Source organism: Sorex fumeus, unplaced genomic scaffold (assembly GCF_029834395.1).
Source record: "Sorex fumeus unplaced genomic scaffold, SorFum_2.1 ptg000093l, whole genome shotgun sequence".
Taxonomy (NCBI): Eukaryota; Metazoa; Chordata; class Mammalia; order Eulipotyphla; family Soricidae; genus Sorex; species Sorex fumeus.
Window position 1 is genome coordinate 5,205,126 of NW_026606150.1, and position 13,516 is coordinate 5,218,641.

The following is a 13,516-nucleotide window of genomic DNA, read 5'->3' on the forward strand; positions in this document are numbered from 1 at the left end:
AGTCACAGTCTCACAGTGCTCCAGGGCCCGCTCGAGCAAATTGATGAGCGACGGGAGGACAGTGACAGTCTTTAAAAATCCGTTTTCCTTTTGGGGCCAGGCCCTGCAATGCCCAGGGGCTGCTTCCCCAGGGGTGCTGAACATTGAGCGGGGTCTCCTGAGTGTAAAGCACTCAGCCTGTCCAGCCATCTCCCTGGCCCCCTCAAAGTCTTAGGGGTGGCGTGGAGGGTTTGGGCCACATCTGGCAGTGCTCCTGCCTCCTGGCTCAACTCGCCCCCCCCCCCTCACTCTTGGTGTGGACCGGGGCCTCCTGCCTGGGATCAGACCGGTCAGTTGTGTGGGAGGAAAGCGCTTTGTTTATTCATTTTTGTTGTTGTGTTTTGTTATTGGGCCACACTCACCCCTGGCTCTGTGCTCAGTGATCACTCCTGGTAACCTCAGGGTACCATACTCGGTGCCAGGGATCAAACCTGTATCAGCCTCTTGTTGCAGTGCAAACACCCCACTCGTTGGCTGTACTATCACTCCAGCCCCAACACAAGCACCCTTTTTTTTTTTGCTTTTTTGGGTCACACCTGGCGATGCACAGGGGTTACTCCTGGCTCTGCACTCAGGAGTTACTCCTGGCGGTGCTCAGGGGACCATATGGGATGCTGGGAATCGAACCCGGGTCTGCCGCGTGCAAGGCAAGCGCCCTACCCGCTGTGCTGTCTCTCCAGCCCCAACACAAGCAATTTAAAAAAAAAATTATTTTTTTTCTTTTTGGATTACTCCTGGCAGTGCATGGGAGACCATATGGGATGCTGGGGATCGAACCCAGGTCGACTGTATTTAAGACGAATCACCTTTCCCACTGTGCTATCACTTGAGCCCCCAAAGACGAGCACTTTAAATCCTATTATTTTCTCCCTGGTTCTAAAGCAGTTTTATTTAACACACACACACACACACACACACACACACAGAGCGGTGCATTCTTGGACCATATGTAGTTCTAGACATTGAACTGAGGTTGGCTGCATGCAGGGTAAGTGCCTTAACCCCTGCATATATTTCTACCCCTAAAACAAAACAAAAAAAATTTTTTTCTTTTTGATTTTTGGTTCCTGTGTGCTCTAGGCTTTGACTTTGTGCTCAAGGATCACTCCTGGTAGTGCGTGGGGGACCATATATGGTTCCAGTGATCAAACCAGGGTCTGCCACATGTAGGAAAAGAACCTTAAGTTACTGTCTGCAGCTCCAGGCTCAGCAGTAGATAGTCCTTTGACTTGTCCTTTGACTTGTGTATATATGTAGGTATGTATATACGCATATGCATACATATATACGAAATACATATGTATACATGCTTTTGTGTTTTTGTGCCACACCCAGCAGTGCTCAAGGATTACTCCTGGCGCTGCACTCAGGGCTCACTCCTGGCGGGCCTGGGGGACCCTATGGGGGGCCAGAGATTGAATCCTGGCATGCCGTGTGCAGAGCAAGCGCCCTTCTTGGTGTCCTATTGCTCTGGCAGCCGTCACTGTTGATCTATCACGTCGCTATTGATCACTGCCCATTTCAATCTGTTTTTGGGCCATACCTGCTGGTGCGCAGGTTTTCCAAAATGCCCCTGCCCCGGAATGACTCCTGGTAGGGCACGGGGGTCCTACATGTGCTGGGAGTGGAGCCCAGGGTGGTTGTGCTCAAGGCGAGCGCCCTACTCACTGTACTATCTCTTTGGCCCCCCCCCCCACAAAAAAAATAGTAAAGATTTTTTGCAATCTTCACGTGGAGTTTTGTGACTTCATATGAATTGTAGAAAGCCCTCTCTCCCAGGCAGCCGCCCAGAGAGGCAGCGAACACCCTGGCCGAGGCGGTACTGCCTTTATTTCTCCCTTGGTCCTAAGCCCCGTGTCCCTCCCTAAAGTTGGCTCTTACAAGTTTTACCTGTTACTACAGATTCACCTCAGGGGACCTGACAGGTCACTCAATAAGCGGCACCTCAGGCTCTCTGTGCAGGAGACCTGGATTTGAACCCTGAACACCTGTGGGAGCAGTTCCTTAGAAGACTAAGCTAGGAGTAGTCCCTGAGCACCACTGGGTGTGCCCTCCCCCCCAAAAAAAAGGGTAAAATACAGTTAAGCTCGCACCAGGTAAGTAGTTCAAAGGCCTAGAGTGCGAGCTTTGCATGTGGGAGCCCTAGATTTGATCCCAGCATCGCATGGTCCCCTGACTGCTGGGAGCAATCCTTGAGCACTGAGATGGGAGTAGACCCCCCCACATAGCGTGGGCCCCAAAGAAAACTGTTCAGAAGCCACAGAATAAGAGTTGGGGGCCAGAGAAACGGAACAGAACCACGTCTTGCCTAGAGTGTGTTCTGCTTTGATTTTTAGCACCACATGGGGTCTCCTGAGCGCTGCCCTCCCCACTCTCCCCCCAGAAGTTCAACCATGGGGCTGCTTGGCTTGATCGGCCCCCCAGTGGGAGTAATCCCCCTTTGTCCCTGATTGGTCTCATAGCGCCGCTATTTGGCGACTCAGCCGAGCCTGTGGGCTCTGGTTTATGTTGGTCCTCGAGCCTGCAGGCTGGGGGGGGGGGGGCGACACAGGCCTACTCTCAGCTCCGTGCCTGGGGACCCTCCCTTGCTCGACATAGAAGCCAGGCCCCGTGCCAGCTCGTGTGCAGGCCTCTGGGCTCCCCGGTGCCCACTGGGTGCTCGTGCCCGAGGGGCCAGGCCCCTGTTGGCGGCGCTTCCTGGCTCAGGTCCTGCTTCCTTCCACAGCTCTCGGGAATCCCCATGCCGCCCCCGCCAATGGGGCTGCCCCCTCTGCAGCCGCCACCCCCGCCACCCCCGCCGCCCCCCGGCCTCGGCCTTGGCTTTCCCATGGCAGTTGGACCTCGCCCGCCAAACCTGGGTCCACCGCCGCCTCTCCGGGTGGGCGAGCCGGTGGCGCTGACCGAGGAGGAGCGGCTGAAGCTGGCCCAGCAGCAGGCGGCGTTGCTGATGCAGCAGGAGGAGCGAGCGAAGCAGGTAGGGCTGAGGCTGCGGCCTCCGGGAAGGGCTGCACCAAGAACGGGAATGTAGGCCCGGGGCCGCGTGAGCACCCCAGGAAGTGGCTCCGTGACAGAGCGATGGAGCTATTGGGGGTGGTATGAGTGTGCTTCTTTCTGAAGCCGGGGCGCACCCCCTGAAGGACATGAGCGTGGGGAGCAACGGCGTGCGGGGCCCATGTCCAGTCCCCTTGCTGCCACTTGGGGGACTTTGTGCTCAAAGCGCCCCGGGGCTGCCCCGCTCTAAACTAAGTTCCAGATTGTTGGCTGAGTCTGTTTTGTTGTGTTTTGGGGTCACACCCGGCGATGCTCAGGGCTTTCTCCTGACTCTGCGTTCAGGAATTACTCCTGGCGGTGCTGGGGGACCATGTGGGATGCGGGGCATTGAACTGGGTGAGCTGTGTTTGGATGAATGATCACTCTGGCCCCTGATGAGTCGTTTTTTTTGTTGTCCAGGGGGTTGGGAAGATTCGGCCTTGTGCCTGTGAATGGCCCGTGAGCTAAGGTGTTTTTTTTTTTTTTAATGCATTGTTGAAAGATAGAAATCAAAGCAGAATACTAAGAATATACAAGGGTCGCCACACAGTGGCCGGTAATACCTGAAAGAGTGGCTCGCGACTGTGGGAAACGCGCGTTGCCAGTGTAAGTGCCCTGAGAGAATTCTGGGCTAACTCCGTGTTGGATTTGAACACCGAGTGAAGGATCCCGTTTGCGGCTGGTAATTGAGCCCCAGAGCTGCGGGTGTTATCTGATGGGTTATTCTCAGGCAGGTTAGAAAATAAACACGGACTGTACCAGACAGTTTGTTAGCCAGCTCGGGCTAGATCTCGAGGGGTAGATAAGGAAAAAAGAATTCCTTGTTCCTTAGAAAGAGTGTAATCTTTGCGGGGAGGACAGAAACAAGAAAACTCTTGTTTTAAGTTATAAGCAGCATTCAGCCAAATATTCCATTCTGTGCCAAGAACCAGAACTTTCCGGGGTGTTGTCTGGAGGCCTTGTCCTGGGTGCCGAGAGGGCTCTCGGCCTGGGGTAGGGTCTGGGTGTGTGGGAGGCGCCGGCCACTGCACTGGAGCCTGATTGTTCTCTGGGGCCTCGTAGCCAGCTTGGAGGCCCACTGGCCAGGGCCTTAGTGCCACACAGATGACCCGGTGGTCCCCACACCCACTTCCTTCCTCTAGGCCGCCGTGCTACTGGAACAGGAGCGGCAGCAGGAGATCGCCAAGATGGGCACCCCAGTTCCTCGAGCCCCACAAGACCTGGGCCAGATTGGGGTCCGCACCCCGCTGGGTCCTCGAGGTAAGACTCTTGAAGTGGAAGGGGAAGCAAAGAAGGTGACGAAGCAGGTTTTGTTCACCGTCCACGTGTCAAGTGCCACCTCCTAAGTGGGCAGATGCCACGAATGTCCGTATACCAGGTCTTGGCCAAGAATCCACCTGACCAGCACCTCCGAAGCACTCCCGGTTCCCATTCTCGATCCCCGTCCCCTGAAGGCTAGCAGCCACCTGGTTTTCGAGCGGGTGTTTTGGGGGTGGCTAGTGTACTCAGCGACCCCCCTTGGCAACTCTTGGCTGTCTCTTGGGGGTCGCTCACAGTGAATTCCTAAGCTCAGGGAGCTGGGAGACAGCACGGCAGGTCGGGCGCTTGTTCGGCCCCCAGTACCCCAGTTGGTTCCCTGAGCCCCGCCGGGTGTGGCCCCAAAACAGACACAGCATGTGGCCCTGGTGCTCAGTCCTGGGGTGATGCACTCATGCTACTGGTACTACGTGTGTCGCCGTCAGAGGCAGGTGAAGCCTGGGAGTGATTCCTGTTCCAGCCCCCCGAAAGCCAGAGGATGTGCTCTGCGGGCAGTGCTCTTGCACCTCCCTGCAGTGTCACTGCCCCTCCCCCCTCCGCCATCTCTTCCTCGGGAATGTAATTTCCAGATGTTTCTCTCTTCTGATTCCCCGTTCCTCTCAGTCGCTGCCCCAGTGGTCCCCACGCCCACGGTGTTGCCCATGGGGGCCCCTGTTCCTCGGCCTCGTGGACCCCCGCCGCCCCCCGGGGATGAGAACAGAGAGGTGAGCCTAGTCACGTCTTGGGGGCGGGATTGAGTGGCTTTCTGATTCTAGTTCTAGAGTTGCGGGGGCTAGTCCTGGGGGTCTCCGGGGGGCCCTGTGTGCCTGAAAGGCGGCTTGCCTGTGTCTGCTGTCCTGCTGGGAAGGCGCCTCAGCGTTCCTTCCGGTCCCAGCAGACACTGCGTCCCCGCACCCCTCTGCTCCCGTTATCTCTGGGCTGCAGCTGCTCCCCACGGGGGGAGCTCCCCTGGGCTCGCCTAGGGCCCAGGTGGCGTATGGTGGGGGCGCCCTTCTGGGGGCTGGGGCAGTTTGGAAGGTCACTAGCTGTCATCCGCGGAGGGTCGGACGGGAGGGTCCTGGGGGACGGGGCGAGGCCGTGCTTAGAGTGTGTTTCAGTGGGGCAGCAAGGAAGGTCAGAGAGGTGCTTATTTCTGGGGTCCCCTCGGGGATGCTGGGGGCTTTGGGTCTGTTTACAGTTCCTGTAGACAGAAACCTTTGCAGTGTGGGAGGGGGGGCACCACAGTCACCCCCCCGCTTCTTTCTGGTAGATGGACGACCCCTCTGTGGGCCCCAAGATCCCACAGGCTTTGGAGAAGATCCTGCAGCTGAAGGAGAGCCGCCAGGAGGAGATGAACTCCCAGCAGGGTGAGAGCCAAGATGAGGCTGAGTGTGTGTGCGTGCGGTAAAGAGTTGAGGCAGGGCTGGAGCAATAGCATAGCGGGTAGGGCGTTTGCCTTGCATGCGGCTGACCCGGGTTCGATTCCCAGCATCCCATATGGTCCCCCGAGCACCGCCAGGAGTGATTCCTGAGTGCAGAGCCAGGAGAAACCCCTGTGCGTTGCCGGGTATGACCGAAAAAGAAAAAAAATACAAAACTGAGGCGAGGCTGAGTGCGTGTGTGCGCACGCGGTGTGTGTGCGTGTGTATGGGGGAGCTGAGCTGAGAGTGTGTGTGTGTGAGAGAGAGTGCGCGCGTGTGTGTGCATTTACAGGAGAGTGAGGAGAGAGAGAGAGCGTGTGTGTGTGTGTACAGGGAATTGAGGCGAGACGAGTGTGGGCGTGGGCGTGCCCCTGCCCCTGGTGGCGGGTGGGAGCTGCGCCTGGTTCCGAGGGTGTTGGAGTGACTGGCTGCCGCCTTCTGCGTTCGCCCTCACAGAGGAAGAGGAAATGGAGACGGACGCGCGCTCGTCCCTGGGCCCATCGGCCTCGGAGCCTGAGGAGGACACCGTGTCCGTGTCCAGGAAAGAGGTGTGGCTCGGAGCCGGCGTGGGGGGCCTGGCGTGGGGTTTGGCCGCTGATGTCGGGCCCATAAGTGGTTCTGGAGCAGCGGCCCAGTTCCTGCTTCCCGCCCCGCCGCTTTCCTTCCGTTGCCGTCGGCCCTTTGCCGTCAGCCCTTTGCCGTCCAGGGTCCAGGTCCCGGCGGGGATTGGGAGGCGCGTGGCGGGTGGGTTAGGACCCACCTGCGGCCTGTCAGGGCGGAGCTTTGCAACCCGACCGCGAGGCTTCCTGGCCGCTTGGGGAGACTCGGAGGACAGATGCGCGCTCGGGTTCTGACCCCTGGGGCTTGATTGGGCAGAAAAACCGGAAGCGTCGCAACCGCAAGAAGAAGAAGAAGCCGCAGCGGGTGCGGGGGGCATCCTCCGAGAGCTCGGGGGAGCGCGAGAAAGAGTCCCGGGCCCGGGGCTCTGAGTCCCCCGCCGCCGCCGACGTGGAGATCGAGTACGTGACGGAGGAGCCAGAGATTTACGAGCCCAACTTCATCTTCTTCAAAAGGATCTTTGAGGCTTTCAAGGTAGCGTTGGCGGGGAGGGGTGGCAGGTGCAGGGTGGGACGTCGGGGCCAGAACGAGGGAGGGGCCCAGGGCTCGGGGTTCCAGGCTGCTGCCTCCACAGCTCACCGACGATGTGAAGAAGGAGAAGGAGAAGGAGCCGGAGAAGATGGACAAACTGGAGAACTCCACCGTCCCCAAGAAGAAGGGCTTTGAGGAGGAGCCCAGGGACAGCGACGATGACAGCAGTGACGACGAGCAGGTGAGCGGCCCGCCGGGGAGGGGCTGAGCATTCTGACCCCCCGGGTCTGGAGGTGGTCCCAGACTGTGTGGCGTAGACATAGACACAGAGAGACACAGAGAGACATACAGAGACAGAGATAAAGAGACAGAATCAGAGGTAGAAACACTGAGAGAGACACACAGACACAGACAGAGCTAAAGACACAGATACAGTGATGGAGACACAGAGAGACAGGAGAGACAGAGACACGGAGAGAGACAGAGACACGGAGAGACAGGTGGTCGTTCTGTTCTAGGAGAAGAAGCCGGAAGCTGCCAAGCTGTCCAAGAAGAAGTTGCGCCGGATGAACCGCTTCACGGTGGCCGAGCTCAAGCAGGTGGGACCCCAGCTGAGCTCCGGGGACCCCGCCGGGCAGGGCCTTTGGAGGCGCCCGGAGGGAGGATCTCGAGGTGCCCCGTCGTGTTTTCCAGCTGGTGGCCCGGCCCGATGTCGTGGAGATGCATGACGTCACAGCCCAGGACCCCAAGCTCTTGGTCCACCTCAAGGCCACGCGGAATTCCGTGCCGGTGCCACGCCACTGGTGTTTCAAGCGCAAGTACCTGCAGGGCAAGCGCGGCATCGAGAAGCCGCCCTTCGAGCTGCCCGACTTCATCAAGCGCACGGGCATCCAGGAGATGCGGGAGGCCCTGCAGGAGAAGGTGAGGCCCGGGGGCCGCGCTCCGCCCGCAACCCCCGCCTGTCCCGTTACATCCCCCTCCTCGGGGCCTCTTGGGGCCCTGCTCCATGTCTCCCATGCGTGCCTGCTGTGGTTCAGAGCTCATGGTGGTGGTTCGGCTTGTTACGTGGAAATGTTTTCATCCGCGATTTTGCGTCGGTCGGAGTCTCCTGCTCTCCGCGGAGGTGGCGCCGTGTCTGCCTCATGTGCCCTCGGGGGGCCGTGAGCAGGGAGGGTTGGGGTCTTCGGGGACAGGTTCCCCTGAGTGAGCATTTCGGGAATGGAGGGGCGTCGGGGTGCGTGGGGAGGGTCTGGGTGATCGAACCCCGTGTGTGGGCGTCTACCTCAGGAGGAGCAGAAGACCATGAAGTCGAAGATGCGGGAGAAGGTCCGGCCCAAGATGGGCAAGATCGACATCGACTACCAGAAGCTGCACGACGCTTTCTTCAAGTGGCAGACCAAGCCCAAGCTCACCATCCACGGGGACCTGTACTACGAGGTGCGGGGCCCGGCCGGGGTGTCCGAGCCTGGGAGGCCACTGAGGAGCAGGCCGCGTCTGGGTCATCTCCTTCGGGGCCACGCCTGGCGTGTTGAGGGCTGCTCCTGGCTCTGTACTGGGGGGTCCCTCCTGCCGGGGTACCGGGAATGGAACGCTGTTCCCCCGCGTGTAGGCCGGGCTCCCCCCTTAGCCTGTACTAGCTTTCTGGCCCCCAGGCCCCACCTTGAAGGGGGTCACAGAGGCCGTTGGCAAGTGCTGTTTGGAAATGTTCAGTCCCTGGGGGTGTGGGTGTGTGGTTCTTTCTGACCCTGGAATATGAGACCCACCGTGCCGGGTGCCCTCTCGTTAGACACGGGAAAGTAGGTTTTCTGTCCAGCGGTGTCACGGTGGGTTGTGGCAGCTCTGGAGGCCGCTTGCCCTCAGCTCTCTCTCTCCCCGGGCGCCACCTTTCCCGCCTCCCAGCTCTCTCCTTCCCCTCCGTAGCCAGGGAAGGACGTGATGGGAACCAGGGCGGGGGCGGCCCTCAAGGGGAGCTTCCCATCTTTGCCCTCACGTCCTCTTGTCGCTGAGTCCCCCGTGTCCGGTCACCACAATGCAGCAGAAACTGTTTTCCTCAGGGGAAGGAGTTTGAAACACGGCTGAAGGAGAAGAAGCCCGGAGACCTGTCGGATGAGCTGCGGATCTCCTTGGGGATGCCCGTGGGGCCGGTGGGTGCCGGGACCTGCCTGGGGTGGAGCCGGGGCGGGAGGGAGGCCAGACTGCGGCGGGCTGATGGGTCCTGTCCCTGTCGTCTGCAGAATGCCCACAAGGTCCCGCCCCCGTGGCTGATCGCCATGCAGAGATACGGGCCACCCCCCTCGTACCCCAACCTGAAAATCCCGGGGCTGAACTCGCCCATCCCTGAGGTAAGCGCCAGCCTCGCCTTCTCAGTGCCTCTGTGTCTCATTACAGCGCTCTCTCTCTCTCTCTCTCTCCCTCTCTCTCTCTCTCTCTCTCTCCCCCTCCCTCCCTTCCTCCCTCCCTTCTCCCTTTCTTTTTCCCATACCCAACGTGCTCAGGGCTTACTCCTGGGGTGCTGGGGATTGCACCTGTGTCGGCCGCATGCAAGGCAAATGCCCTAACCGCTGTGCTATTGCTCTGGCGTCTCTGTCTTACTCTCTCAAGCCCGACACGTTCAGAAAATAGTCAGAATCGACAGGTAGAAAGATGAAACAGACCATCCTCAGTTTCCTTGTTTGTATGTTTTGTTTTGGGGGCACGGGTGGCTTACTCCTGACTCTGCTCTCAGGGGTCACTCCTGGTGGGCTCGGGCACCATATGGGGTGCCGGGAATTGAACCCAGGTCAGCTGTTTGCAAGGCAAGCACCCGTCCTGAAATCCCCCACAGTGATAACAGCGTTTAAGATTGGGTGCTTGTTTCTGTGTATCTCTCATGGATATAAAACAAGCGTACAGGTAGAAGTAAGGTAAGGTAAGGTAAAGGCCCTCCCGTTGATCGTCGATTTGCTCGAGCGGGCCCAGTAACGTCTCCATTGGAGACTTTGTTGTTACTGTGTCTGGCATATCAAATACTCTCGGTAGCTTGCCGGGCTGCTAGAACCTCCAAACAGGTAGAAGTAACTTATTTATTTATTTATTTTTTTGCTTTTTGGGTCACACCTGATGATGCACAGGGGTTACTTCTGGCTCTGCATTCAGGAGTTACTCCTGGCAGTGCTCAGGGGACCATATGGGATGCTGGGAATCGAACCCGCGTCGGCTGTGTGCAAGGCAAACGCCCTGCCGGCTGTATTATCTCTCCAGCCCCTACAAGTAACTTAAGAGTAACATTAAACTTGTTATCAAATAAGTATCGTTGGGTTAAAATTTAGTAGATAGTATATTTAATTTACGAGGATTTGTAAAAAGTTAACAAAGACAGTAAAGTGAAAAGAAATTAATTATTTTTTTCTTGGGAGTTCCGTAGGGGCCTGGGGTCCCCATCTGGCAGTTTTCACCCTCCCGACTTGCAGCTCACTGAGGGCCCTGTGATGCTGGTGGCACCTGGGCCGGCCCAGTGGTGCCAGGGAGCCTCCAGCGCTGTCCCTGCTGATGCTCAGGGACCCAAACGGGGATGGCTGTGTGCAGGGCAAGCGCCTGAACCCCTTGACTGTTCCTCTGACCCCATAAGAAGCCTTTTTGTTTCTGGTGGTCCACACCTGGCGGTGCTCAGGGATTCCTCCGACTCTACTCGGGACTCATTCCTGGTGGGCTTGGTGACCTATATGGGGTTCCGGGTCAGCTGTGAGCAAGGCAAGAGCCCTGCCCGCTGTAATAACAGTCTGGCCCCCCAAGAAGGCATTTGTAAACTGCAGATAAAGATTTTGGTCCCTGGACCCACGGAACTAGCACAGAAGTTTGGAGTGCGTGTGTGGCGAGTCCTCTGTCCCCCGCCTGGTTTTGGCTGCTGCCTGGCACCCTGCATACTGCTGGCTGTGACCCTGGTGACCTCCCAGTCTGAACCTCCCCCTGCACAGCTGGGGCCAGCGTCCTTTGGAGTGACCCCTGCTATTTCCTTTTTCTGGCGTGTGTTGGGGGTGCAGCTGGTGGTGCTTGGGGCTTTCTCCCAGCTCTGCTCTCAGGGAACCATGTGGGATACAGGGTCAAAGCTGGTGGGCCACGTGCCAGGGAGGTGCCCTCCCTACTGTGTTACAGCTCCATCCCTCCCCTTCCCTCACCCTTTCCTTGGGCTCCTGAGCACTGCTTGGGAGCTTGTGAGCTTTCCCCCCTCCCCCCAGAAGAAAAGGGTTTTTGTTTCTTTAGGGACTTTGATTTTATAAGCTCTTCTGCATAAGGGAAGGTCAGTAAGAAGTTGTCTTTTTTTTTTTTTTTTTTGCTTTTTGGGTCATACCTGATGATGCACAGGGGTTACTCCTGGTTCATGCACTCAGAAATCACTCCTGGCGGTGCTCGGGGGACCATATGGGATGCTGGGAATCGAACCCGGGTCGGCTGTGTGCAAGGCAGATGCCCTACCCTCTGTGCTATCCCTCCACCCCCAAGAAGTTGTAGTTTTTTTTTTTTTCTTTTTGCTTTTTGGGTCACACCCGGCAGTGCACAGGGATTACTCCTGGCTCTGCACTCAGGAATTACCCCTGGCGGTGCTCAGGGGACCATATGGGATGCTGGGAATTGAACCCGGGTTGGCCGCGTGCAAGGCAAACACCCTACCTGCTGTGCTATTGCTCCAGCCCCAAGAAGTTGTAATTTTTGAAGTTCTTGTTTCTTTGTTCTTTTTCTCTTGGGATGCTGAGGCGGCCTGGGTGCCCTTCTTGCTAGTTTTCACTGAGGGCCTTCTGGTTCTGGTGGCACTCAGCCACCCCCAGCCCCAGCGGTGCTTGGGCTTATCCTGACGCTGCACTCAGGAATTACTTCCGACGGGCTTGGGGGACCATATGGGGTGCTGGGGATCGAACTGGGTCGACCGCGTGCAAAACAGACCCCCTCCCCGCTGTGCTATCGCTCCGGCCCCTGAAGTATTTGTTGTGTTGAGATGGTGGCATGGCTTGGCCCTGGCGACGGTTATTGCCATCCCCCCTGCTCCCTACCTGTCCCCTCTGCATCTCTGTCGCTCGTGCCCTTGGCTTTACACAGTGTTTCAGCCTTGACTGCTCGCCGTCCCCAGCGTCCCGTGCAGCGTGGCTGTGCCCTGGGCGTGGCTGCTCCCCTGGGCTCCCGGCTCCTGAGCTGAGGCGTGACCCAGCTGCCTTGCCTTGCAGAGCTGCTCCTTCGGGTACCACGCTGGAGGCTGGGGAAAACCCCCGGTCGATGAGACGGGGAAGCCGCTCTACGGGGACGTGTTCGGGACCAACGCTGCCGAGTTTCAGGTACGGCCCCTGTGTGCGGGCTTGCTCTTTCTCTGTCCCGATAGTACGCAGTTGGGGACGTGTTACAGGAAGCCGCGCGTGCCGCAGGCTGAGATGTGCTCCAGGTATGGTGGTTGGTTTTGGGTTTATTCCCCTTGGCCACAACTGGCCGTGCTCAGGGCATACTCCTGTCTCTGTGCTCAGAGATCTCTCCTGGCGGTGCTCAGGGAACTCTGAGTTGTCCAGGAGTAAACCCTTGTCAGACCGTGGCCAGCCAGGGCCCTCCCTGCTGTCCTAGAGCTCCGGTCCCCCCCCCCAGGCTGTTACTCGCCCCGACGCATAGTAGTGACTTAGCAGTGAGCCGTCTGTGGGCTGGTGGCCTTTTCCAGACCAAGACTGAGGAGGAAGAGATCGATCGGACCCCTTGGGGGGAGCTGGAGCCGTCGGATGAGGAGTCTTCGGAGGAAGAGGAAGAGGAGGAGAGCGACGAAGACAAGCCGGACGAGACGGGCTTCATCACCCCCGCGGACAGGTGCGCTGTGGCCGTGGCCTCCCGGGCGAGGCGGCCCCGCGTGGCAGGCTCTTCACGTGGGACCTTGTTCCTTTCTCCTCAGTGGCCTCATCACTCCGGGAGGCTTCTCGTCGGTTCCGGCGGGAATGGAGACCCCCGAGCTCATCGAGTTGAGGAAGAAGAAGATCGAGGAGGCGATGGACGGGTGAGGGGCCAGCCTGGGCCTCGGGGAGGACTTCCGCTTCCCCTCGGGATGGTGACCTGGGGTGTCTCCTCCTGGACCCCCCAGAGCAGTTCCTCTCTAGGAGTGGATCGTTGGGGTGAATCAGGCGGGCGCAGTGGGCAGGTCCTGGGTAATTTCCAGGGTGGGTGGGGCAGAGAGGGGCAGAGGTGGGGCCTGGCAAGCCCTGAGGTGGGCTTGAGGTGAGTTGCTCATTCAGAGCCGGGTAGTCGGGCTGGGGCCTCTGGCTCTCACCGGGTTTGCAGGTTTGTAACTGTCGCCCCGCTAGGCTTTGTGGGGAATCAACCCTTTCCCTAAGGGGATGAGCCTTGTCCATTCTCTCCTTTCTTCTTACCTTGTGAGTTAACTGAACCTTTTTGGAAGGTGGGCTGGTTCTCTCAACTACCAGGAGGCCTCGAGGAGGCCCCCTCTGGGCGTGTCCAGGTCAGTAGGGCAGCTGGTTGGATGCAGGGGCCCGGGGTTGGCTCTGCGTGGGCCCCGCAGTGCGGGGACACCCCAACCCTTGGCATGTGCCCTCACCATTGTAGTACCAACCGGCCCCCAGCTGATCTTTTTATTTTTTTATTTTTATTTTTTTTTTTTTGCTTTTTGGATCACACCTGGCGAT

The 13,516-nt window shown here is 58.5% G+C and overlaps 1 protein-coding gene across 4 annotated transcripts in view; it reads left to right on the forward strand.

Annotated features, from left to right (window-relative positions):
* SF3B2 (splicing factor 3b subunit 2) overlaps positions 1–13,516 on the forward strand; it is a 151,070-nt gene that overhangs the window by 797 nt on the left and 136,757 nt on the right. For 3 of the 4 annotated variants that reach the window (XR_008794956.1, XM_056131964.1, XM_056131963.1), the window contains exons 4-18: positions 2,765–3,013; positions 4,212–4,329; positions 4,990–5,090; positions 5,636–5,732; positions 6,243–6,334; positions 6,663–6,878; positions 6,979–7,116; positions 7,394–7,474; positions 7,569–7,796; positions 8,163–8,312; positions 8,930–9,019; positions 9,110–9,217; positions 12,071–12,178; positions 12,547–12,689; positions 12,772–12,873. Coding sequence is in view for 3 of the 4 variants with exons in the window: in XM_056131964.1 (XP_055987939.1) it covers positions 2,765–3,013; positions 4,212–4,329; positions 4,990–5,090; positions 5,636–5,732; positions 6,243–6,334; positions 6,663–6,878; positions 6,979–7,116; positions 7,394–7,474; positions 7,569–7,796; positions 8,163–8,312; positions 8,930–9,019; positions 9,110–9,217; positions 12,071–12,178; positions 12,547–12,689; positions 12,772–12,873 (2,021 nt within the window). In the remaining variant the exon portion in view is untranslated. The remainder of the gene's footprint in view (positions 1–2,764; positions 3,014–4,211; positions 4,330–4,989; positions 5,091–5,635; positions 5,733–6,242; positions 6,335–6,662; positions 6,879–6,978; positions 7,117–7,393; positions 7,475–7,568; positions 7,797–8,162; positions 8,313–8,929; positions 9,020–9,109; positions 9,218–12,070; positions 12,179–12,546; positions 12,690–12,771; positions 12,874–13,516) is intronic. The other variant, XM_056131965.1, reaches the window with a different exon arrangement.